At 36.6% G+C, this 26,417-nt stretch overlaps 1 protein-coding gene across 1 annotated transcript in view; it reads right to left on the bottom strand.

Annotated features, from left to right (window-relative positions):
• The window catches only part of LOC150108963 (methyltransferase-like protein 22), a 158,070-nt gene that overhangs the window by 114,466 nt on the left and 17,187 nt on the right, over positions 1–26,417 (bottom strand). The window contains exon 3 of the mRNA XM_090404617.1: positions 24,733–24,773. Coding sequence (XP_090260743.1) covers positions 24,733–24,773 — 41 coding nt within the window. The remainder of the gene's footprint in view (positions 1–24,732; positions 24,774–26,417) is intronic.

The raw sequence follows: 26,417 nt of genomic DNA, 5'->3' as shown, positions 1-26,417 counted from the left end.
TCACCCTCTTGCTCATGAGTTCCTTTTGCAACTTCCGGGAGATGGCCCCCTTGTCCTTGCTATTTCCCTTTTTTCTACCATTCAAAAGAACTCCCCAGTGTCAACCCTGTAACTACCTCTCAACCTTCTCTATCAACCAAACTTTGCAGTCCACATCCTCAGTTTATCCTCATAGTTAACAATGCACACTCCTAACATCATAGTTTTTTTGTTTTTTTCATCCACCTTTGCACCCTCTCCAAGGTTAATTTATCTCCTTCAAATCCCAGTAACCAAATCTGAGCACAATAATCCAGATCTGGTCTGATTGCGGCTTTATACACTGGAACACAACTTCTATCTTTGCTGGTTAGTCCTTCTCAGTACAGTAATCCTCTGCTTCACCACTTTTATAACATGTTCCCTAAACTTCAAGTTACTATCAATCATCACTCCAAGGTCTATCTTGTCGCTCTTGCATCCTCTACTACAGAAGGCTGCATACTCTACGTCCTCCAACAGAGTATGCAGCCTTCCATCGATGTATCACAAACTTCAAGACTTTACATTTAGTTATATTAAACTGAGAGCTCCCATTCATTTGACCATTTGTCCAGCATATTCCAATCTTCCCGAAGGGAAGTTATAAGTAATAGCACATCTGTGCTATTACTGACGTGTAACCAACTTCACATCATCTGCAAACAACTGAATATCTCCCTGCAGTTCATTGACAATGTCATTAATATAAAGGTTAAACAATACAGGTTCCAGTACTGAGTCCTGGGAAACTCCACTTGTAACCTTTTGCTTCCTTGATACTGCTCCCTCTCTAATAACTATCACACAGCAAATCCCCAGTCTAATTCACTAACCTGACATCTAAACTTATGTGTTGTAACTTAAATATCAGCTTATCATGTGACACCCTGCCAAACACCTTCATAAAATCCAAAAAAAAATGGCAGAATATGTCTTTCCCTCATCAACCGCTCTTGTTACTTTATTATAAAAGGCCATCATATTACTAATGCTGTAATTGTAAAGCTGTATACAATCTTTCACAAATTTCTCCAACATCTTAACTACTGAAGAAATACTAATGAGAGAGCCTGTGTAGCTCAGTAGAAGTGGCATTTGCACTCTACAGTGCTTGACTGCACGAAGAAAGGATTTGGTGGTTCAAATCTAGTCGCAACTAGAGGAAATTTTTCTAAGCCTTTTTTTCGACCGGTTCCCGAGTTAGTCAATCTCTGGCACGGGCTAGCGGGTTTTTTCTCCTGAAAACTCTGGTTTTTTGTCCCGTAAACTCAAGAAAATCGACCGTCAAACTCGCACTATTTTCAGACATTAAAAATATTGTGATAGGGTTAGGGACCATGAGATGGCGGCACTAGCTTGTCGCCTTCTTCACTGTGTACCGATGAATCAGTGATAGCCTTGGGCCAGCTATCTCTCTGATTGGCTACCAATGGAGATTGAACTGCCCACTCGGTCTCCAAAAGTTAGATAGGGTAAACGGTCCCAACTACTCCCTATACGAGAACAAATAGGCTTTAGCTGATAGCTGAAATACTAACTGGTCTATAATTTAACACATCCATTCTACTACCCTTGCAATGGTACTATCTTATCCTCCTTCCATCCTTGGGTGCCCTTCCCATAACCAGACTCTCATTGAAAAGCTAAGTCGATGTTGTCAGCTCTTTAACACATTTCCTCAAAACATGTGGCAAAATCCCATCAAGTCTCATTCCTTTACTGACATCCAGAGTACTTAGTATATGAAACACACTCTCTCTCCTGCACTTCTAAACCTTGAACCCTCCACATCCCACTAGTATTACAACTTTCTTCACCTAGATGAGATACCATAATAAACTTATCATTAAATATTACTTCTCCTAGATGAGATACCCCAATATACTCATCATTAAACAACTCCACTGTGTCCTCTACATTAGTCACATTACCATCCCATCAAGTCTCAATTCTTTTACTGACATCCAGAGTACTTAGTATATGAAACACACTCTCTCTCCTGCACTTCTAAACCTTGAACCCTCCACATCCCACTAGTATTACAACTTTCTTCACCTAGATGAGATACCATAATAAACTTATCATTAAATATTACTTCTCCTAGATGAGATACCCCAATATACTCATCATTAAACAACTCCACTGTGTCCTCTACATTAGTCACATTACTCCCATCTTCGCAGAAAGTTTTTTCACTTTATTAATTAAATTAACTTGCCAAGAAATTATATTCTTGTTTAATCCGTTATCCAAGTGTAAGCAAACAAAATTTTCATGTGAAGTATCTTCACTATAGGCTACTTGTATATAGATGATATTGACCATATTAAATGCCTTAGTATTCCATAATGCAAAGTACACATCCTTTCAGGTGTATATACAAGCAGGCTAGTGAAGATACTTCATGTGCAAACTTTGTTTGCTTACACTTGGATAAAGAATTAAACAAGGACAATTTCTTGGCTAGTTTAATGTCATTCTTCCACATAATGAAAGAAATCCTTTGCATTTTCCTTGGATATCAGGGTCAATCTCTTCTCATATTCATGTTTAGCCTTCCTTACCACACTAGTCACTATCCTGACCTGAGTCTTATATTCTTCATGCATCTTAATTATTATAAGGCAGGCAAATTATAATTGCCTGCCTTATAATTCTACATAAATTAATTTCTCTACCTTATACTTCTGCATGTCTATTCATCCTCCAAGTCAAAACCATATGGTCATACTCTCCAACTGGGGGCAAGGACTCAGTTACAATCAGATCCTCTGATGCTATGACCAAATCCAAAACTTTTGAACCTTGTGTATGTTGCCTAAGACATTTGTCCCTCAAGAATTCCAGAAATTCCATTCTCACACTCATTAAGCTTAAATATCTCCTCCTCCTCTTCACCACCATTGCTTCCTGGCTTATAGCAATGCCTCACTGAATATTCTGTCCTGCCCACCTCCACCTCACACCATACGCTCTCAAAACCATCAGTGTCATCGCCTTTAAAATCCTCCACTTTGAGAGGACACAACTCATCATCATAAGGAATACTCCATCATATTGTTTGCTCTTCCTCTCCTGCCAAAAAATGCTACATCCTGCTTCTTCTATTCCTGTCAGTATACCATCTTCCATCAACCATGTCTTACTCATCCCAATAATATTTGGTAAGGATGCAGCTGTCAGCACCACCAATTCATCTCCTTTATTCTGGAGACTCCTAGTATTCATATAAAGAAACATTAATGCATTGTCGGTGTTTCTATGTCCACGCAGTTAGCCTAGTGGCTTTGCACTTCGCAACCACATGACTGGGGAAGGAGTGTCCCAGGTTCGATTCCCGTCGAAGACGTGAGGAATTTGAGGATCTTCCTCAGCCATAGCCAAGTCAGCCGGTCTTGGGCACGGGCAGTATGGTTTTTTCCGCCAGTTTATCTGGCGTTTTTCATCCAGCAAGCAGGCAAACCGGCCCCGTGAACACACACAGATCTACAGCCATAAATACTTAACCCCCCCATGGGGGGGGGGCTCAACTGTCCCCAATAGGGACTGGAGAGAAAAAGGGAGGAAACTCCATACGAATAAATAAATAAAAGTGTTCCTATATTCCATCATTGTTCCCTCCAGACCCCACTGGATTCTGTATTACACGATGTGTTCTCCTTCTTCCAAGTAACCTCTTGTCACCATTCAGCTAACTAGTTCATATAACTAGTTTTCCAGCACCAACACTCTTACTTGCCTGGAGAACATTTTCTTCAGATGTGTTTTCTTCCTCATTCAAATACAGGCCATTACTTACATACAGTTCTATCCTCCAGGGATCCAGATAATCCAAGTCTCTGTTTCAACATGCCCAAATTCTATACCATTCATTATTGGTGCTCTTCTTCTTAGTTTTGCATTATCATACCTGGGTAATGCACTCACTATCTTCTCTCTCTCTCACACTCTTCTCCATAAAACCTTAAATATTAACCTCAGATCTCGTCATCTGATTCACACTGCCTCTCAGGTCATTTGTATCCACCATCACAATCATATCATCTACTCTTTCACCTTGCTTATTGCCATAGTCACTGTGTCTATTGTTTCTCCAAACAAACACTCCTCTTGAATTCTATTTCACATTCCACAGACCATCAAATATTCCCTTTTCTCAGTGCATATCTCTCTCTTTCTCCTACTCTTGCTCAACATTCACACATACCCAACAAACACCATCTTCCAAACCTACTACACTCTTTAATTTTATATCCTAATTCACATGATACTCATCATCCTCACCCTTAATCACACTACTCATCTCTCTCTCAGTCAGCATTCTCCTGTTTCTGACATAATGCTGCTGGAGTCTGCTTTGCTTCCGTATCACTAAGCTCCTCCCATTTTCTACATTTTAAGTGGACAGGCAAAATCCCCATCTCTTACATACCATATTTCTAACTACTGGACTGTGAATATGCTGCAAACATCGCATACCACAAAATCTTGTAGTATGCGGTATAAAATGGTCCTTAAATGGTGGCAAGCTGGGCAATAATGTATTGGAAAATTGAACTGCAGTAGCCTCCATTATTTGAATACTGCACAAAGAACCCCGAAAAAAAAAACATTTACTAAAATATTATGTTAACGCATGAATTCAACAAGTGTAAAGTATTCACAGAAAATACATTCTATGTAGATTATATTCCATGTAAACTGAAAGCAAAATCTTTAAGAAATCATATCAAAAACTTATCTTTTTTTGCTGCCACCTCATTAACATGTCTTAGTCTATCTTCACCCTTTGGCAAATATTTCTCTTACTGAACTGTGATCAAACATTGAGACATAAGTAGCAGAGACATCATACAAATAGCAAAGGTGGAAATCACTTATATGAAAATATTTTTTAATGATTAAAAAAATTTTCAGTAGTGTTTCTAAATCATTCTCAACGTAATTTATTACTGGATATCATTATATTCTTTTTATTCTAAAAAGAATACAATAACAATTAAAAGTGTGTGTAAAATTATATCATGAAACTAAAAGCAGGAGACAAACTTAATCAGTAATGCCATTAGAGGCCAAAGCAAACAACAACAACTGACCTGTAACACACACACACACACACACACAAAATACAAAAACTTGACCTATGTCATTACAATAAAAAGCAAAAAACAAATTAAACTGGAACAAAATAATAATACAATAATTAACACAGTAGTAAGGAGCATTTGATAATATAAATATGCAGGGGAAGTCAGGGAAGGGATCATTCCTATTTAAATTTGGCTTATGAATAAGAGCTTCACAACTTCTGAGCTATTAATGGTCCTAACTACTGTGTTAATAAATCATTATTTTTTCTTATATAAAAACTTATGCCATGGTTACATGAATTATTCACATGAAAATGCAAGGCAAAGGTACTTTTTATTTGATTATAAGGCCATATATTTCAGTGTAAAACTTACAGACCATGTTCAGTGGCAAAAACAATTGATACTTGTATTCTCTTTTGCACTGAACATCCAGTTTGTCCGAGGTAGGATAGACAGCAGTCACAAGGAACTTGGTATACACCTGAGGGAGACATTGGAGAGCATTTATCTTTTCAAGAGGGAGGAAATAAGTTGAGAGGTTATTAATAGGTATAAAAGTAGCCACTAAATCATATTTCTTCAGAATTCTGTAAATCGGTTCTTTAACGCCTGAAATATATAGGATTGGAACTCAACATACTGTTTCCTTGTAGTTTATGTTAGGTTTGTAGTAGTCAAACAGATGTTGTGCAGTCCTTTCTGAGAAGCCATTTAATTTCATATATTGCTTGATATTTGAGAGTTCTTTATGTAACAGATGAGGAGTCCAGCAATTAGTCTTAGCTCATCGAATTAAAGAACTTTATAATTCTCATCTTTTTAGAAGGATGGTGTGCAGACTGTTGAAGAATGTAAAATCCAGTAAAAGTGGGCTTTCGATACACTGATGTGGTTAAATCACCTGATAATGAGTGGATGAGAAGAATGTCTAGAAAAGATAATTTGTTGTCTTTCACAATTTCCATAGTGAATTTGATATGAGGACGTGAAGTATTTATAGTAGCTAAAAATGTTGGTCAAGTTTCTTTATTGTGAGGTCACACAGCAAAAATATCATCAATATACTGAACCAAAATGAAGGTTGAGTGTGTATGGATGAAAAAAAGGATGTCTTCTAGATGCTCTAAATAAAAGTTGGCTAGAGCAGGGGGAGAGTGGACTTCCCATGACAGTTCTTTCTACTTGGTTATAGAATTTGTTTTCATAAACAAAATATTCAGAATGCATCTCAAATTTGAATACTTTCACTATATCTTGTGGGAATGTTTCAGAAAGTAGCTGTAATGTCTCCTTGAGAGGTACGTTGCTAAATAGAAATTCTATATCGAAGATCACTATGGTGTATGGAAACATTTTTCAATTTGTCTAGAAAATCTGAAGAATGTTTCTATTGTTAATGAGCGAGACTTGACAATATGTTTATATTTGGTAAAACTTATAAGTTTCTTTAAGTTTTACCAAAGATCTTATGGATCTTTGGTAAACCATAGAACACAGGTGTTCTTGCAAAATAAGATTTTAGCTTTTCTATGGTGTCTTTTGGATCTTATGGATCTCTGGTAAGCCACAGAACATAGGTGTTCTTGCAAAATAAGTTTTTAGCATTTCTATGGTGTCTGCATATAGACTTATAACTTCAATCTAAAAGGGAGTTTAATTTCTTAAGTTGCCTGTTGGTGGAGTAATGATCCAGTTCCTAGTAAATTGAATGATCTCGTAGTAAAAGAGAAATTTTTCTTTTGTAATTTATCAAATACATGACTACTGTAGCTTTACCCGTCTGCTTTGGTGATAATAAGGTGTTAAGAATGTAAAGCTTTATTTTCAGCCGGCAAGATGTTAGATGGTGGAAATTTGGATTTAAGTACGATGGGCAGAACTTCTAAGTGGAGATTATTAGCATAGTCACTGGAAAGGCTAAATAAGTTTTGTTAGATGCCAAAAAGGAAGTCTAAATAGGGTATCTTTTTTTTTTGGAACTATGAAGAAATCATGTCCTTTTGAGAGAATAAGTGTTTCACTTTCAGTTATTGGACATCTGGAATATTGATTACCCAATTATCTGGAACTGAGTTAGGAGTAATTTGCTTAGCAACAAGGTCATTGAATTTATGGCCTTGTTGGTTATTATTAATTACAAGCTCACATTTAGCTGCTCAGAGTTGACTGCAGACAAGAGATAAACTAGTAGTCAAGCAGATATTATGAGCACTAGAAGATTTTATAGTTTCTTTAAGTTTTGCAAAGTTAGGAATTATCTTCAGGTCACAGCATTTTTTTTTTTTAAATTAATCCCAGCTTGCAGTTTACCTTAATACAGATAGTTTTCCAAGTTTACTGGATTTTTTGATTATGCTTTCCCCATAAATGATATTAATGCTTTCTTTTAGCAAAACTTACTGAAATCACATATTGGCAAGTCTCACTCATTTATAAAAAATTTCAATGAGCTTACGGTGAGCTTCGATATAGAATCCCTATTTACCAATGTATGTACCTCTCAAGGAGACATTGCAGCTACTTTTTGAAACATTCCCACAAGATATAGTAAAACTATTGAATTTGTAATGCATTCTGGACATTTTGTTTGTCAAAACAAATTGTACAACCGAGTGGAGGAAGTGCTCTGGCCAACTTTTATTTAGAGCATCTAGAAGACATCCTTTTTTCATCCATACACCCTCAACCTTTCGTTTTGGGTACAGCATATTGATGACATTTTTGCTGTGTGGCCTCACAATAAAGAAACTTTACCAACATTTTTCATCATCATTATCAAATTCCTGCCATGCACCCTCAAGGGGTGTACAGGATATGATAGTACTACATGAAAAATTTACATCATTACTAACTTCGTATCTACAATTTTCCTCCAAATCAGTCTGTTACTTGTCAAGACTCCAACATTATCAGATCTTATATTTCTATCATCTAAGGCACTTTGTACCATATCAATCCACCTATATCTTGGTCTTCCTCTGGGTCGTTTTCTTGCCAACCTGGCAGAGAACACTTGTTTTGCTAATCTTTCCTTTCCCATTCTGTTTAAGTGGCCATACCACCTGAGATTAGCTCTGTTAACGCATTCCTGGATGCTGACAATGTCAAGTTCTTTCCTAATATCCTCGTTTTTAATATGGAAATTGAAAGAGACAACAAATTATCTTTTCTAGACATTCTTCTCATCCACTCACCATCATGTGATTTAACCACATCAGTGTATCGAAAGCCCACTTTCAGTGGATGCTACATTCATCAACAGTCTGCACACCATCCTTCTAAAAAGATGGGAATTATAAAGTCTTTAATTCAATGAGCTAAGACTAATTGTTCGAGTTGTCATCAAGGATATCAAACAAAATATGAATGGCTTCTCAGAATGGACTAAAGAAGATCTGTTTGATTACTACAAACCTAATCTAAATAACAAGGAAACAGTACATTGAGTTCGAATTCCATACATTTCAGGTGTTTCAGAACTGATTTCCAGAATTCTGAAGAAATATGATTTAGTGGCTACTTTTATAGCTATTAATAAACTCTCAACTTATTTCCTCTCTTCAAAAGATAGAGGCAAGTTCCTTGTGACTGCTGTCTATCTTACTTCAGACAACTGGACGCTCAGTGCAAAAGAGAATACAAGAACATCAATCATATATTTACCACAGGAAACCCGATAAATCTGGATTGGATCAACATGGAATAGACACACAGACCACAACATTCTTTGGTCTGAAATATGCCTACTCATCAGTGTCCATACAAATTTGAATGTTTATTTAAGGAGAGTGCTGAAGCCTTGCTTCACTCTCCAAGCATGAATCAGAATGACTGCCTATCTTGATCAAAAATGTGTGAAAGTCTGATTAGAATAACACATCCTTGTGCTTGTAACATCATGTAATCTAACATGCTTATTTTGTAAATGTTATTTTCTCTTTAACTGTTCTTAATTGAGAATGGTCAAAAAATTTTAACAAACATTTTTTAGTCATTAAAAGATATTTTACATAAGTGATTTCCCATTTGTAACCCTATAATATAAAATGATAAGCTTTTTTTGTAACATTTTTGTGTCATGTTTTTTGTCAAGTTATTTGAAACGTTTTGAAACTCAGGGGCTACCCTGAGTGTCGAGTCTTCAAAATTCGAGTCATCAGAATTCAAGGAGAACCGGCCTACCAATCCAGAACTCGGGGAGTTGGGCGCCGTAGGGGTGTGTGTGGGGGGGGGGGGCAGAACCCACCTTTCGCATCTTTAAAATTCGAGTCATCAGAATTCAAGGAGAACCGGCCTACCAGCCTGGAACTCGGGGGGTTGGGTGCCGTAGGCACCAGGGGGGGGGGGTGAAAATATCTATAGGAAAAACAAACTTGATGCTATCCACATCAAGCATTTTTAAGAAGGATTAAGTACACCATCCCAAATATGAGAACTTTGGGTGGTGTACTTCGTGAAAACTATTCCAGGGTTGGGTGGATTTCGAATTTATATAGTTTTAGTAATACAATGTGAAGTAGTGTCTTGAACAGAAAGGATGCCTAGTTTTTTTGGAGACAGAAGAGGCTGTGGAAATGATGTGTAACTCATTCCAGCAGGGGGGGGGGGGCATAGGCATCAGAGCCACCCTAGTATAATGTCTTACTAACCACCTTAGTATAATGTCTTAGTGGAATCATTTACACATCAAAACTTCATGCCACGAACACATCATTTCCACAGCCTCTTCTGTCTCCAAAAAAACTAGGCATCCTTTCTGTTCAAGACATTACTTCACATTGTATTACTAAAACTATATAAATTCGAAATCCACCTAACCCTGGAATAGTTTTCACGAAGTACACCACCCAAAGTTCTCATATTTAGGATGGTGTACTTAATCCTTCTTAAAAATGCTTGATGCTGGATAGCATCAAGTTTGTTTTTCCTATAGATATTTTCATGAGTGATGTTCCAAATCCATATGATGAAATTTCAAATCCTAGTCACTTCATTCTTCTGAGTATATAACAACATGAGGAGCTACTGGTTAGCATCATACATGGTTACAATTCAAACTTTTCAAAGTAACTTCTTGTTTTCCCCTTGAGACACCAACTTTTGGCTATTCGAGAAACAGGTCAACAGATTCTTGCTATACTTTTAACCTCTTGCCCACATACACAGCACTGATATGAAGTCATGATGGAGGCTTACTAGAGTGATAGCACCGAGAAAGGATTAAAAATACTATTTAATTCTTTCATTATTTTTCTTCCCTCACAGAGACATCTTTAAGGAGTACAATATGAAATTTGTAACACATATACACAATGACAACACAAAACCAAGTGAAATAAAATAAATGGACAAAAGGCTGTTGGTTAGCAACCATACATAGTTCCGATAAAAAATTTTCAGGCTAACTTCTCATCCTCCTCTTTTAATGAATCTACCACTGCTTTTTGAAACAACTTTCCCAACAGTGTTTTCCTAACTAGGTGGGATGTCCTCTGGGGCACCTGTTGGTGGCCTAGGATGTAAGCTGAAAGAATTAATGATTTGTATATTTTGGGAAGTTTCATGCAACTGCATTCATTCAGGCTAGGCTGAACAGGTTCTTAGAATCCTGTTCAGCAAATTGTTGACAAATTGGTCCATTTCAGGTCAACAATCAGTGATACCATACTGAGATGGAAGTGCAGGGACTCAACTGCAAGTGGATGACCAACTACACTATGTAAAAACTGATATGTAAAAACCATCATTCATTGACCAACATGTTGCATGTAGAGTTCTGAGCACTGATTGAAACAAATCTGCACAAAAAATCATTCAGAACTAAGGCTCACAACATGAGTTTCCATGGTAGGACTGCAATATGCAAATTCCACATTACCCAAACCAATATGCAGCTTCAGTGGTGCAAAGAGCATGTACAGTGGGATGTGGAAGCTTGGAAAGCTGTGTTATAGGATGAATCATACTACACCCTCTACCAAGCAGATAGGTGGGTGTGGCAGATGCCTAGTGAATGTCTCTTACCAAAGTGCATAATCCCAAACTATGAAATTCAGAGGTGGTGATATGATGGTAAGGTTCTGTTTTTCCTGGTTTGTCCTCGAACCTCTCTGATGCCATGAACATTGAATTCCAAGAGCTATCTGAACATTCTGGACAATGTTTCCTACTTTATGGCATTTCTACAGAACTGACAATTATCTCTTTCAGCAAGACAAATGCACTATGTCATATGGCTTCTGCTATAACTGCGTGGTTTGTGTACATGAACATTAACACACTTGACTTGCCTCCACAAAACCCTGATCTCAACCTTATTGAACATCTGTGGGATGAACTGGAGCATTGAGTGAAGTCAACGGACATCCATCCTGCAATAGTCCATGACCTCATTACATGCCTGCAGGAAGAATGGTCTAAAATTCCCAATGATTGCTATTGGACAATCGTGGAAAGTATGTCTTGTAGAATTGCTGTAGTCACAGCGAAAGGAGGTTCTACATCTTATTAAGGTGTGTGCCATGGTTGTTTGTTCCTCATGCTATGGTGTCTTCTTTGCAAGCAGTGCATCTTACATTTTGTATCCACGTTGTTTCCATGGTACATCAATTTCAATGGTGGACTTCATATCCACATCTTTACTGATGTATATTCACATAACAGCTGGTAGGATAGTTAAAGTTCTTGTTCCTTAAAAATCCATTAAATCTTTTAATATGAAACAAAAAATTATATACTTATATTCATTCCATTTGTGCAATGATTTTTTTCAGGGAAATCTTTCAGTACATAACTAAAGGATGAGGGGAAAGGATATGTAGCTATTCCTGTAAATTAAACAAGTGTGTGATTAGTTGGGATATCAGGAGTAGATTTTTTTGACTGGGGAGTGGGGAAGGAGTGAAATGAGTTGCTTGAGTCTGCTGTTCAATGGTGCTTTATAGTTAATGGGTTCAAGAAGAGTTATGATAGGTACCGTATGAATAGAATTTGCACTATACCTATACACCCATGATGAATATCCAGACTAAATAGAGATGCCCAAGTAATAACAGTAATCTCTAATAAATAAAACACCATTAAGGACAAAGCAAATATAAGGTGCATTTTCATGTTTGTTTCTGAACAGAACATTTATAAATATCTGTATTTATCTTTTAAATAAATGCGTTTTTAATTTTTTTATTTATTTATTTATTTTTAATGAGGCTAATAGTAAAGAGGAAATGTATAAATTAGCCTAGCAAATAAGAAAAGGGTAATTATAGATGATTTTATTTATGGTAATATAGACTGGAATGAACAGATGACATCTGGGGGCAAAGATAATGAGTTTCTCAAGTATTTGAGAGATAACTACTTTAGGCAGTGTGTAACAGAAGGCACATGAAGATTTTGAATTTGATCATCTCATCTGAGGATATTATTATAAATGGGACTGTCAAATCTTCCTCCAGTGGGTGAGAGTAACCAAGAAGTGATCACCTGGATGGTGGCCAGCCAATACGAGGACTTTTGCGAGAAAGGAAACATTCAGCAGACGGCTTGCAGGTATATAATGGGATGAGTAATTAGTATAGACAGATCGATGCTGTTTGGGCTCTACTCAAGAACTATTTGGCAGAGGCAATGCTTAAATGTATTCCAAGAGTCAGGAGATTAAGTAATGTAGGTATGAAATAGATGAATGAAAACGTTAGGCATGCAGTCTGGAAGATGAAGACATCATGGAAGCAGCACAAGATGAGTGGTATAATCAGCTACATGAGGAGTACAACAGGCAAGGAAGGTGACTTACTTGGTGAAGGAAGGTGACACACATACATACAAGCAACATAAAGCAAAGTGAAACATAGTATACAAAAGCCTAGAGAAAGAGTCCAAGATAGGAAGCCCAGATTGAAACTCAGGATGCTTATGAGTTACTCTTATTCCAATACAACTCGCCTGGATCCACTCTCAATAGGGCAGATGATATCATAATATATACCCGTGGTAAGGAGTGTAAATCAGGTAGGATTTAGATGGAAGAGTAGTATCATTAAGCATAAGCTGAAAAAAAAAAAAAAAATGTTGCAAAGGGTATATTAAGAAGAAAGGTCAGGTATGGAAGGCAAAATCACAGAAGAAATTAGCTGAACAGGCAAATGGAAATTCCAGAGGGTTTTTTTTCATTATGTGGCAAATAGGAGAAATAATGATTACGGAAGAATATCTTCAATGAGTCCTGATGGTGAAGAAGTAACAGAGGCAAACAAAATTGTTGAGCTACTGAGAGATCATTTTGCAAGGGTACATGATTCAAGTGAAGACATTGTTATGACAGAGATGATGGGGACTGATTTAAGAACAGAGGCTGAAGAATTTGAGATACTTAATATAAAGCAGAATTTTAATGCAAATACAGCTGTGGAATTGCATGGATAATGGCTCGCGTTTTAAGAGAATGTCCAGGGGAACTAGCAAAGCCTTTGACTAGGTTATTTAAGTCTCAGCTCTGGCATGTTGTCCCAAGAGATTGAAAGGAGGACAAAGTAATGCCTTTGCATAAAGGAGGATCTAAGTCTCTGTGATAGTAAATTATAGACTAATCAGTATCTCAGGAATGGTGGTAAAAGTACTGGAAAAGTTGGTCAAAAAGAAAATTCAGGAATAGATGGATATGAATATGATACTCAATGAGCAGTAGCATGGCTCTATGAAGGGTAGGTCATACCATAGTAATCTATTAACTTTTTTATAAGGTGACAGTTGAGTTGGATAAAGGAAAAGGCTACTCGATGATCCTGTTGGATTTTGCACAGCCATTTGACAGGATACCACATGGAACTCTGTTATGCAAATTGCAACAAATGGAGATGGATATGAAATTGGTGATATGGATAAAAGGGTGGCTGACGGACAGATATCAAAAAGTAGTATATGGAGGAGCAGAACAGGAGAATGCAGGTAACTATTGGTGTAACACAGGGCTCTGTGCTTGGAACACTGCTGTTTAATTTGCTGTTTGCATAAATGATATAGGAAATAATTTCACATGAGATATTCAGTTGTTTACTGATGATGCAAAGTTGGGTAGGGTAATAGTCAATCAAGGTCATGTAGAGAGATTACAGGATGATTCGAATAGGTTAATAATATGGGCAAAACATAATGGATATCAATTTAGTGTGGAAAAGTATAAAGTTATGCATTTTGAGATTGCTGTGTACCACACTGAGGGAAATATACTCCAGGAAATTGATGAAGCCAAGGATTTGTGGGAAAAGTAGTTCGATAAAGAGTTGAAGTTTAGAGGGCATATCGCAAAAGTAGACAGGTTTACATACATGCTGTTGGTTTAAGCCAACAGTGAGTACAACTTGGTCAGTTAAGTCCCAAATTGTACTTTCCTATTGGCTTTTATTTTTCAAATATATTTATTTCTGGCTTAAACCAGAAATAAATATATAGAAAAATAAATTAAAAACAGCCATATATTTCTACACTCCAAAATGCAACATCTTGCACTTTTTAATATTAAAACTACATCCCCACCAGTGATATTACTGAAATTATATATTGCAAAAATTCTACTCTGGCTGAATGGAATAAAGTAAAATTTGGATTTTAAAATTAACACAAGATATTAATAATCCTGTACTGGCTGAATAGAAAGTAATGAAATTTGGTATTTATAATCACTATAAAATTTTCAAACCATTTTACATTAAATTATCTGTAGTATGATATGTAGTGGCAAAATTAGGCAAAACAAAATTATCTCTAGAATGCCAAAGCCAAAAAGAGATTGATGTGTCATAAACATGCTATAACCATTTACACACACTTGTCAGATTTTTTAGAAAGTACTACCAGTGTAGAGTTCTTTGAATATTTGAATAATTCAATTTTTTTTATAGACATATATAATAGATCTTGCAAAAAAATATAAAATATCAACAACTAAAATCAAATCTAAACAGTTTCAAATTGTATATAAACAATTATAAGGTCCTGCAATTTCTTTTTAGTAAATTCAATTTTTTTCTCTCTCTTTTACCTTTTGGGTAAGATCACTTGAAATTAAAATAAATATAGTATAATCCCAGTTAACACTCAAGATGTGTTCTCAGAATTTAGAGTGCTAAACAAAACAGTGCTAAATGGGATGATTTTAAACCTTAATAGGAAAAGGTGAAACCACAAACATGAATAAAACAGTACTGAACTTTTATTCAACAATATTATTAAATATAAACTTATATGATGTATTTATATAAGTTTTACATTTTAGAAGAAAGGACAAGCTGAGTGTCTTTTGAGAGTTTTGGTATCTTGAAGATGTAGCTATAAATGGCCGACTGTCATATCCTTTTTTGCCCACAAAAGACATCTCGGTAGCAAGATACTGTTTCCATAACACCGCACCTAACTTCAGAGCTTGACTAATAATCTCAGTCATGTTTCTTGTATTTTCCATTATTATTAATTGACTTAAGGGAAAGTTTCATTGAGCCTTGATCATCCACTCAAACACAAAGCCTTTTTTTCCATTTCTTCAAGAATATGGCTTCCTGAATGGATTCCCCCTTTGTTGCTGAAAATTTTGAGGTTGTAGAGATCTTATTTTGTCTGCATTTTTCATAATTATTCTTACAGTAGATGATGTTGCCAAGTTTACATGCAATTGTATATCCAGGAAACTGCTTTTTCTTTACATCTTTAACATTTCATTTTCACTATTTTTATAGTCATTGGGCTCAAAAAAATACTATTTTTTAACCATTTCAAACACTACTGTATGCATGTATTTAATAACCGAATCTGTGTGTAATATTTCATACCAAGCACACTGAATTACTAAGGCACATTTCAGTATTATTGCTTGAAGCAGGAGAATTGGGGAATCCGGAACCTTTATTTAACACTGCCACAATAAGGAGTTCAGGCAATCTAGGAATTGCCGTTTTACAGAACATTTTCAAAAGGAATCCATCAAGCCATGCATTCGAGAGAAGTTCGGGGGTGAGAAGGAGTTTTATTTCTAGCAAGATGGAGCACCTCTCCACTACCATTGTGATGTGAGGTCCTACTTTTATGAAAATCTGCCGAACAGAAGGATTGGGCAAAGAGGTAGAATTGAATACCCCTCCCCCAACGTTCATCAGACCATGTGCCAATGGACTTTTTTTTTTTTTTTGATGGGGGCACAAAGATAAAGTTCATGGCACAAAACTGGCAACAATCAATGAACTGAAATCAGTAACTGAAAGAGAATACCAAAAGAAATTATTCATGATGTTAGCAATTCCACTGGTCCATGTTATCAGGAGTACCTCGACCAGAATGGCCATCAATTTGAACACTTGCAATAACTTAAAAAGATTCTACATTTTTCTTCTTTAATTTGGATTATAAAACTTCTGAAGTATGATAGAAAGGAAGGGGGAGGGGCAGAAATATGGAGATAAAAAGATGTGGGAAAATTACGGTTGGTGGAGATGGAGAGCTATAGAGTAGGTACCCTTCCTCGATGAGGCTTTGGACTCCCTGGAGGTGTTATGTAATAATAATAATAATAATAAATAATAATAATAGTAATAATAATAATTGCAAATAAGACAAAGGTACTTGAATTTAAAACCTGGGTTTCAAGGGTAGGCTCTGAATTCTTGGGGAAGAAGGTGAAAGATAGAAATTTTTAGAGAAATGGAGAAGGATAGAATATGATGAATCAAGATTAGGGGTTGGAGTAATGGGGTGTGAGCCATTTCAACTCTAAAGTGTCATCTTTGGAGCTCATGGGAAAAGTGGAGGCTATGTCACGTCGGCTAAGTGTTTTTGTCTTGGATGTATTTGTGTTGTTTTCTATTGGTCGGAGTCTGACCTAATTTTTATGTTATGCAGCTTCCAAAACAACTCCTCCCTTTGCACTCCGACCACACATAGTGTGCATCCAGACATAAAGCTGGCAATTGAACTGCAGAAGTCCTGAGACAGACCAAGTGATGGAAGCTTCGTAAACCTTTGTGCTAGACCCAGCTTTGGAGATATCTAGTGCAACCACTTAAGATTCACCAAACTTCTCCATGGCATTTGTCCAGAGATGTGTGATATATATGAGAAGATCTCCTGTTGATCGGCAACAACAGAATCCATACTGGTGGTCGCTTATTAGTTGGTGCCTTTGATGTAGTGCAGGAGTTGGGAATTGATAGTTTTCTCCATTACTTTAGACAGGACTGAGGTGAGTGAGATAGGGTGGTAGTTGGATGGCTGTGATTTGTCATCCTTCTTTGGAACATGTTGAATATAGGTCAGTTTCCAGGCTGTGGAATAGACACCAAAATGTAACTACCATTTTGATAATAAGAGAACCTCCATCTCAGTTAAATAAGCTTTGCTATAAACAGTGGAGCAAGAGAGTATATACAGGTGACAGTTCTGGTGCACAAGCCTTCAGGACAATTGGAGGAATGCCATCAGAGCCAGGAGACTTTTCTGTGTTTAATTTGGACAATATTTTTCTGATCTCTTTCTGGCAAAAGAATATAAGAGGCATTGTATGTTGGGCATCTAGAATGGCTGGGAGAGGTTTACCATTGTCAGGCTGCATGCATTGGAAGCAAAGTGTAAAGCCAGAAGATTTGCTTTTCTATGGGTGATGATGCAATAGAGCCATCTGGGTATAATAGGGGTAGGAATAGTGTTAGACAAAAGTTACGACCAATTGCTCATAATCCTAATAAATTTTCTGACTGCCTTGTTTTTTGGCAATTTACGTTTATTAACTTTTTTTAAATGTAACTACCATTTTGATAATAAGGGAAGCTCCATCTCAGTTAAATAAGCTTTGCTATAAACATTTTTTGTTTCCTTACTTGTTTGTCATAATTATTCTTATATGCACTGCAGAGGATTTGCAGGAAGATAACCACACAAATCATAAGGTTTCATTTCATATTTTTATATATCTGGTGTTTATATTTCTGGTTATATATTTTTCTTACATCTGGTGTGAGACTGAGGTGGAGATATTGCAGCAACAAGAGAGGCAAAGACTTACATGGAAACTGAAGTAAATGAAATGGAGGTGCATAGCATATTACAGAAGAATTGCAAAATATACAGTTGGATGCTTCTACAGACCAGGGGATGGAAAGGATGATGGGGATAGTATATATTGGCAAATAAGCCAAGGAAAGGAGGTCAGTAATTATGATGGGGGATTTCAACTATTGGAACATAAATTGGAATAGGACAGGACATATAGGAGGAAGGAAATGGAATTTATGCAGTTACTATGGAATAATTAGCCAGCCTGGTTGGCTGAGTGGTTAGTGTATCCACTCTCCATCTAAAAGGCTGTGGGTTCGAATCCCACCGTGGGTATGGATGTTTATGATTGTCTGTGAAAATACTAGTGGTGGTGGTTGGCATTGGTATAGATCAGGGTTTCCCAAATAGTATTCCCAGAAAGTGAATGAGTGTTCCGTGAAAAATTATAAAAATTAATATTCATATGAGCCTGGAATGGTTTTAAATGCTGCGACTCTAACTTCGACATTAAAGGTGTTCCATTAAAATTTCAGGATTTGTGAAGTGTTCCGTTGTAGGAAAAATTTGGGAAATGCTGGTGTAGATGATGATGGTAGTTGTGGTTTCTTGTGGTTGGTGGATAGAGTGGTGGAGATGGTTATAGAGTGGGTGCCCTCCCTTTGGGAGGAGTCTTTGGACTTCCCTGGAGGTGTTATGTAATAATAATAATAATAACAACAATAATAATTATTATTATCTGAGGCAGAAGTTTGAGATTGCTAGATCTAGTAATTACACCTGAGAATTTGTCTATAACCAATATGACCACTTGCCACCAATTGATGAGAGTGATTATATGGTCCTGACTTGGGAAGTAGCTAAATGTGTGGAATTTTCAATTAAGAAGGGGAAATATGTGAAATTATATGGTTAGTATGATAAGCTAAGGAGACAGCTTGGACCAGTGCCATGACATGTAAAACAGCAAGGGCTGGATGATGATAGTGCATAACAAGTGGTAAAGGAGTGTTTGAGGGAAGTAATGGCAGACTGCATACCTTGAGTCAAGAGGATAAATCAAGTGGGAATTAAATGGATGAATATTGCCATTAAGCTGGAGCTACAAAAGAAGAAAAAATTGCGCAGGGAATTCAAGGAGAAAGGTGACCAAAAGGTGCATGAGCAGTACAAAGCAGAGGTCAGAAGGGTAACCAGCATGACAAAAACAGAGTACGGAAGGAAATTAGTAGTGCAGGCAAGATAATCTCAAATAATTCTTTCAATGTTGCAAGTAAGAGGAAGAATGTTTATGGCAGAATGATTTTAATGAATGCCAATAATACTGAGGTAACTGAATCAAAAGAAATAGTAGAATTACTAAGTGAACACTTGGCAAGAGTATATCATCCAGGTGAGATATTGCAGTAACGAGAGGGGGGGGGGCAAAGACACATGGAAATGGAGGTAAATGAAATGGAGGTGCATAGCATATTACAGAACCTTGATGTGAATACAGTAATGGAGTTGGTAAACCAGGTCAAGTTTTACGTGAAAGTGCTAGGAAATTGGAACTGCCTTTGACCACATTGTTTAATGTAAGTCTTGGTTCAGGGTTAGTCCCAAGGGGGGGGGGGGTAGAAAGAAGGAAAAACAGTTCCATATAAAGTAGGTTCCAAGATTGATGTAGTAAATTACCCACTGATCAGCATATCAGGAGTTGTTGTCAAAGTACTTGAGAAGTTGGTGAAGAGAAAAATACAGGAATGGATAGACAAAAATGTGATACTGCATAGGGACAATATGGTTTTGTGAAGGATAGGTCATGCCTATAACATTGCTCACGCTTTATAACACAGTGACAACTGAGTTGGGTAAAGGGTGATATGATTGAGACATACAAATTACTGAAGGGTTTTTACAAGATCGATGAAGAGGAAATTTTTCAGAACAGGTCTAGTGAAAGGAGAACTAGAGGCCATACTTGGAAACTGAGCAAAAGCGTAATTAGCAGAGATCTCAGGACTAGATTTTTTGCTTGGAGAGTTATAATGAGTGGAATATGTTGCCAGAGTCTGTTGTGTGCAATGACTGTAAGTTCAAAGCAAAGTATGATAGATGCTGCACAAATGTTGGATAGTTCTTGGTTCGATGTTTTAGGGCCTCCCTTAATGAGTCTAAGGACTCATGGAGTAGCCCATAATAATAATATTATATTCAGTAGGATGTTATGACTTAGTTTCAGGAAAGAACAATACTTTTATCTTTGTTAGTCAAACCAGCAAAATTAAAAATATCGTATAATGTCAGCCTGGTTTGCCAAGTGAATGATATACCCATTCTCCAATCAACAGCCTATGCATTCAAATCCTACTCGAGGCATGAATGTTTGTGAAATACCAGGTGGCAGATGATTTCCATAATCCAGTGAGAGTGCCCCCACCTCTCCCATCTACTTATTAGAAGTTTGAAGTGATTTGAAAAATGTACATTGTTAAAAAGTTGTTTCTTATTATTATATCTATGTTCTATATTTATTTATCTCTTTATACTTAATTTTAACCTCAATTTTATATCTAGGATTGTTTCCTCTTCGGATACTGGCGAATTTATATTTTGTTGCACCAGCCAGTATCCTATAGTAGAAAAGATCCTTACTCAGGGAGACAATACTAGATTCTTAACTTTCTTACCCAATATCTTACTTAACTGCCCTATAGATCAAGATTACTGCAGTCGTGACCTAAATCTATATTTATATTCACTCACTAAATCCTTCCCACCAAAATCAGGTTCTATTTTTAAAAGTGGTAATTTGGAATTGTAATCAGGCATGACTCAGGTTCAGGAAAATATGACATGTTTATTGGAATATCTAAAACACAATACAAAATTCATGCACTTAATTATGTTCAATACTAAATAAACTCGAACTAAGAGATTAACACATTCAAACTAATTAAAACTTATAAGGCAAGCTAAACACTAGTAGCAAGGCTTATACGTTGGTCATACATAACTGGTAATTAGTTCACGGAATTAACAATGCATATAAAATATATTAATTAAAGATGACTTTAATGAATAACTTCTATATTTTGGCAATGTCACATTGCCATCTTCAGGAACATAAAGATATGGTATGTGCACGCAGGCACTAACAAAAGCAAATGAGGAAGAAAGCAAGAAACTGATATTGTTCCTAAAGTCCTAATGGTGCCCTCTGGCAGGCTAATTTGGTTGTCTTGGCAGTTGGGCTGAAGTTCTCATAATGTAAGTCTCCCAAATTTGGGGTAGTTTCATGCACCCAAATTTGTTGAGGTTAGGAACGTTTTTTAGAGCTGATGAAGATTCCTTGATTAATCTTTCGTATTTAAACTTGCTGTGGTGTATTATTTTTGTTTTCTTCCAACGAATTCTATGGTGGATATTTAAGGCATGGTCTGCCAGTCCAGAGCAGCTGTACTGGTGAAACCGGATGTAGTCTTTGTGTTCTGAAATCCTGATATTTGTTGTTCTGCCTGTTTGGCCAAAGTAGGACGATTTGCAGCTGCAAGTGACCTGGTATACACCAGGTAGGTCTAGGGGAAGTGATTGGTCTTTGGTAGAGCGGATAAGGGATGCCAACTTTTTATATGGTCTGTAACAAGAAGTAAGGTCATATTTTCTGAGGATATTGGTTATTTTCTCAGAGGTGCCCTGGATGTAGGGGATGGTGATAGATTTGGTGTAATCTTTATTGTGGAGGGGGGAGGGGGGTTGTGGTTTACTGGTTTTAGTATTGTTTGGATTTTTTGGGGGTTATAGACATTGACTAAGAAATTGTTGTGCATGTGGTTTAGTTCAGTAGTTAGGGCCTTGTCATCTGAGCAGATTAATTTTGCCCTGTTATATAGTGTTTTTATAACCCCATATTGTTGTGAGGGGGGGGGGATTGTTGGTGAATGTATCTGCCAGTATGGGTGGGTTTTCTGTAAACCGAGAAAACCAAAGCTCCATCAAGCTGGCGGGTGATTAAAGTGTCTAGGAAGGGGAGGCTGTTGTTTTCCTCTTTTTCTAAGGTGAACTGGACTCTGGGGTGTTGGTTGTTTAAGTGTGTTAGGAAGGATGGAGTGAGTCTGAGCCATGTGGCCAAATAGCAAACACATCATCTACGTAACAAAGTCAAATAGTGGGTTTTTGTGGGGCAGAGTTTAAGGCTTTCTCTTCAAAGGTCTCCATAAAGAAATTGGCCAAGGGTGGGGAAGGTGGTGAACCCATGGCTGTCCCTTCTATCTGTTTGTAAAACTTTCCTTGCCAAACGAAATAGCCTGAGTTCATTGTGAACTGAAATAGGGCTGAGATATCGGGAGGAAACTTGGCTTGGATGAGCTCTAGGGTTTCTTTGAGTGAGACATTAGTGAATAGGGAGGAGACGTCAAAACTGACCATTATGTCAGTGTGTTGGAGTAAGAGGTTTTCTATACTGGCTTTAAAGTGGGCTGAGTTTTTTTATGTGTGATGGTGTGTTGCCAGTATAATGTGCGAGCGTTTTGGCTAAATGTTTGGCTAATTTACATGTGGGGGAATCAATGCCATCCACTATAGGACGTAATAGCACATTTTGTTTATGTATTTTGGGGAGTCCATATTATCGGGGGGGAGGGGGTCTAGAGTTATAAGGTTTTAGTTTGTTAGTGACTTCCACAGGCCAAGAAGTGACTTTCTTAAGGAGTCTGTGGAGAGTTCTAATCTGAGAGCTGGTGGGATTATATTCAATAGGGAGGTAAGTAGTATGGTCTAGTACTAAAGCATTAAGCTTACCTTTGTAGTCTCTGATTTAGCACCACAGTGGCGTTTCCCTTATCTGCTTTGGTGATTATTATTTTTTTCTTATTCTTCATTTCTTGTAGGGCTGCATATTCGTCTTTGGATAAGTTGGTTTTTGGTGGTTTGGCTTCAGTGAGAACACCGACTACATCCAGTCTGACGTTGTTGGCGATATGGTTAGGAAGGTTGCGAATTCCACGTTCTATTTGGATCATGATTTCCTCTGCAGGTATTCTTTTAGGAGCTAGGGCAAAATTGTGCCTGCATGCACATACCATATCTTTATGTTCTGAGGATGGCAACATGACGTTGCCGAAATATAGAAGTTATTCATTAAAGTCATCTTTAATTAATATACTTTATATGCGTTGTTAATTCCGTAAACTAATTACCAGTTAAGCTAAACACTGTAATTACGCATTGGGATACAAATCAAATGATAATAAGTTAAGCTAAATTCCTTCTAGCAGTATTACTCGTAAGAACAAACTATCAACCATTCTAATGTCACTGAGACTCTAAATTCTACCTTTCATATCGCATCAAGTTAATTCTATCACATACAAGTTACAAAAATCTCTCCTAAACAATTCTTCTTACTCACAAATGAGATTAACTTTCTAAATAGTGACTGTCCACAGAGTTCCTTATTATAAAGTTCTTAATTTCATAATTGTAAACAATCTTCTTTCTTCTAATGAACATTCACACAAAATTAGAACAATAGCACCTTACCGACCTTTTTTCTCGCGTCGTTCCACACCACGTGTTTATCTGGATATTTCTCATCTGTTTTGGCTGTCTATACAGCAACATAGGGGGTTACGCTATCTTCATTCTTTCTGCCAGAAACGGACTCAAAATCCTTGCGATTCAGGAACAACTTGATGGGGCTTTCCAGCGACGGCTTGATTCTGCTAGGACTGGAATTTTCTTCCTTCAGCTTTGCATAGAATCCAGCTTCATTTCCTTACGAACGCTCGCTACCCGACTTCACAGACTTCATCCCCCTCTTTATGCGAAACTGCCCGCCAACTTCCGAACCACCCAACAGGAAAACGATATGAAAAGTGATCAAGAAAAAGCCCCTTGTTCCAGGCTCAATCCCCTTTTATACTCCTATCGAGCACCCTCTTTTTTTAGCCCCTTTTTGCACACGAACCTTACTAATTTCAACCTTTGGCTTATCCTTCATTTCTAACACGCTGATATACTTGGATTCATGGAATACATGGCTACGTAATTTTCCGAATAAGCTATACCCGCCAGCGTTACGCTGTATGCATGTAGCTTTGGGCCTTCAAGGAATTAAGACTTAACAGCTTTATGATGACTCACAATAGATTTTACATAGCTTAAGTAAGGCTTAAATTTAATTCACATTATTCCTCTTTTTAAAGACATACTAAATGAAATCTTAAATTAATCACAATAGCTTAAATATAAGGTGCTTAAATAAAGTATACAAATTTTAACATAAAGTGAGGAAGTTTTACTTTTAATTACAACCGATGTGCAGGTATTTCTCTATGCTTGCCATTTTTATATGTTAGACCCTAAATGAATGATTTCTATCCAAGATTTCTTCATTTAGGATCTAACAACATGCTTGGTCTCTGTATCTAGTAGGGTTTCTGAATTATCTAATCATTAGCCTCATAGTATTGACATAATTACAGGTTAATAGGCTTTCCAGGACAGAATCATACAAAAAATAAGTATACATTAACATGCAAAAAATACTTATGCATATTCATTTTTATGAGTACTATAATTAGTATAATACTGTTACCTGCAGACCTACATATTGCAGAGGTGTTGCCAGTGAATGCTCTGTTGAAAATAATAACATATACAGTTTAAAAAATATTGGTAATGGACATTTCATAGTTATTTCATTTCAACAATATACAATCTTTTTTGAAATCTTGATTTTTTTTTAATATTTTGGGAAAAATAAAAGGTAAGCAATTTCCTTCTTAAGGACTTTCATTCACTGAAGTATTAATACTGATCTCATCACTCATACTCTATAACAACAGAAGGAGAATAGTATGCCGCATAAGATTTCTTAATCAATTTATATCACTGATCAGCTGAGTAACAATTCATTTTTATTCTGAATATAAAATGCAGGTTCATTAACAGTTTACTTTCAATTTTATTAGAAACTTTTTTTTTTTTAATTCCATATCTGATAATTTAATCGCTATCCAAATTTCTATGAATTAAGAGTAAAATAAATTAGGAAATTAATTTGTTTTACAAATTAAGAAATTAAAATAAGAAAAAACAAATTACACAAGTTCAGGCCTAATCACTACATAATTAAAGCAAACAATTTTACTGTCTTTCTTCTCTCTCTCTCTCTCACACACACACACACACACATATATATATATATATATATATATATTCAAGATATCAAGTAATTTTATATAAACTTGGTTTTTAATCCTATTGCCCAAGTGAGTAAACAGACAAGAAAATCAAGTTTGAACCTGCACGTAGTGCAAGTCTGAGGCAACTCATGGTAGTGCCACTCCAGGCAAAGGTGGATTAAGCTCTGATCATTTTCCTTAGTATTTTTCCCTTAATGTAAAGCACATCCCCTTGCCGAGATGTATGATGCTATGCATTAAAGGCAATGGTCACTACCCATACCAGTTTCGACCTTTATTGAGGTCTTGTCAGTGGGAGCCAGACCTGGGAGTCTGACGAGACCTCAATAAAGATCAAAACCGGTATGGGCAGTGACCATTACCTTTAATGCATAGTATCATACATCTCTGCAAAGGGGATGTGCTTTACATTAAGGGAAAAATACTAAGGAAAGTGATCAGAGCTTAATCCACCTTTGCCTAGAGTGGCACTACCATGAGTTGCCTCAGACGTGCACTACGAGCAGACGCAAACTTGACTTTCTTGTGTGTTTGCTCACTTGGGAAATAGGATTAAAAACCAAGTTTAAATAAAATTACTTGGTATCTTGAATACATAATATACCCAAGTTAAGAAACTTTTTAAACACACACACACACATATATATATATAAGAAAACTATGTATATAAAAACTTTCTTAATTTCTTAATTACTTTCTTAAACTCTGTCCAAAATTCTACGAATTTTGATGAATTAAGAAATCAAATTACACAAGTTCAGACTTACTACATAATTAAAGAAAACAATTCTACTCTCTTTCTCTCTCATTATATATATATATATATATATATATATATATATATATATCCATCAATCAGAGACTTTTAACAGGCACTTAAGCACCCATGGCCTTCTCAACCGTAATACGAGGATAAGGAGATTACCCTATGCCTCTAAGTATTCTCATCTATAAATTGCTTATTCTACTAGCCAATTTGTCTGTTTTGAGAGATGAAAAACCCAAGTTTCCGAGAGAAAAAAGCCCTCTACCTCCGCATGAGACCGGCTAACTCACCTTTAGTTGAAAGAGACCA

The sequence above is a fragment of the Typopeltis vanoorti genome, chromosome 2, assembly GCF_054136105.1.
Source record: "Typopeltis vanoorti isolate ZY-2024b chromosome 2, IOZ_Tvanoo_1.0, whole genome shotgun sequence".
NCBI lineage: Eukaryota > Metazoa > Arthropoda > Arachnida > Uropygi > Thelyphonidae > Typopeltis > Typopeltis vanoorti.
The sequence above is the reverse complement of the archived record's forward strand: the minus strand, read 5'-3'. Positions and strand labels throughout refer to the sequence as shown.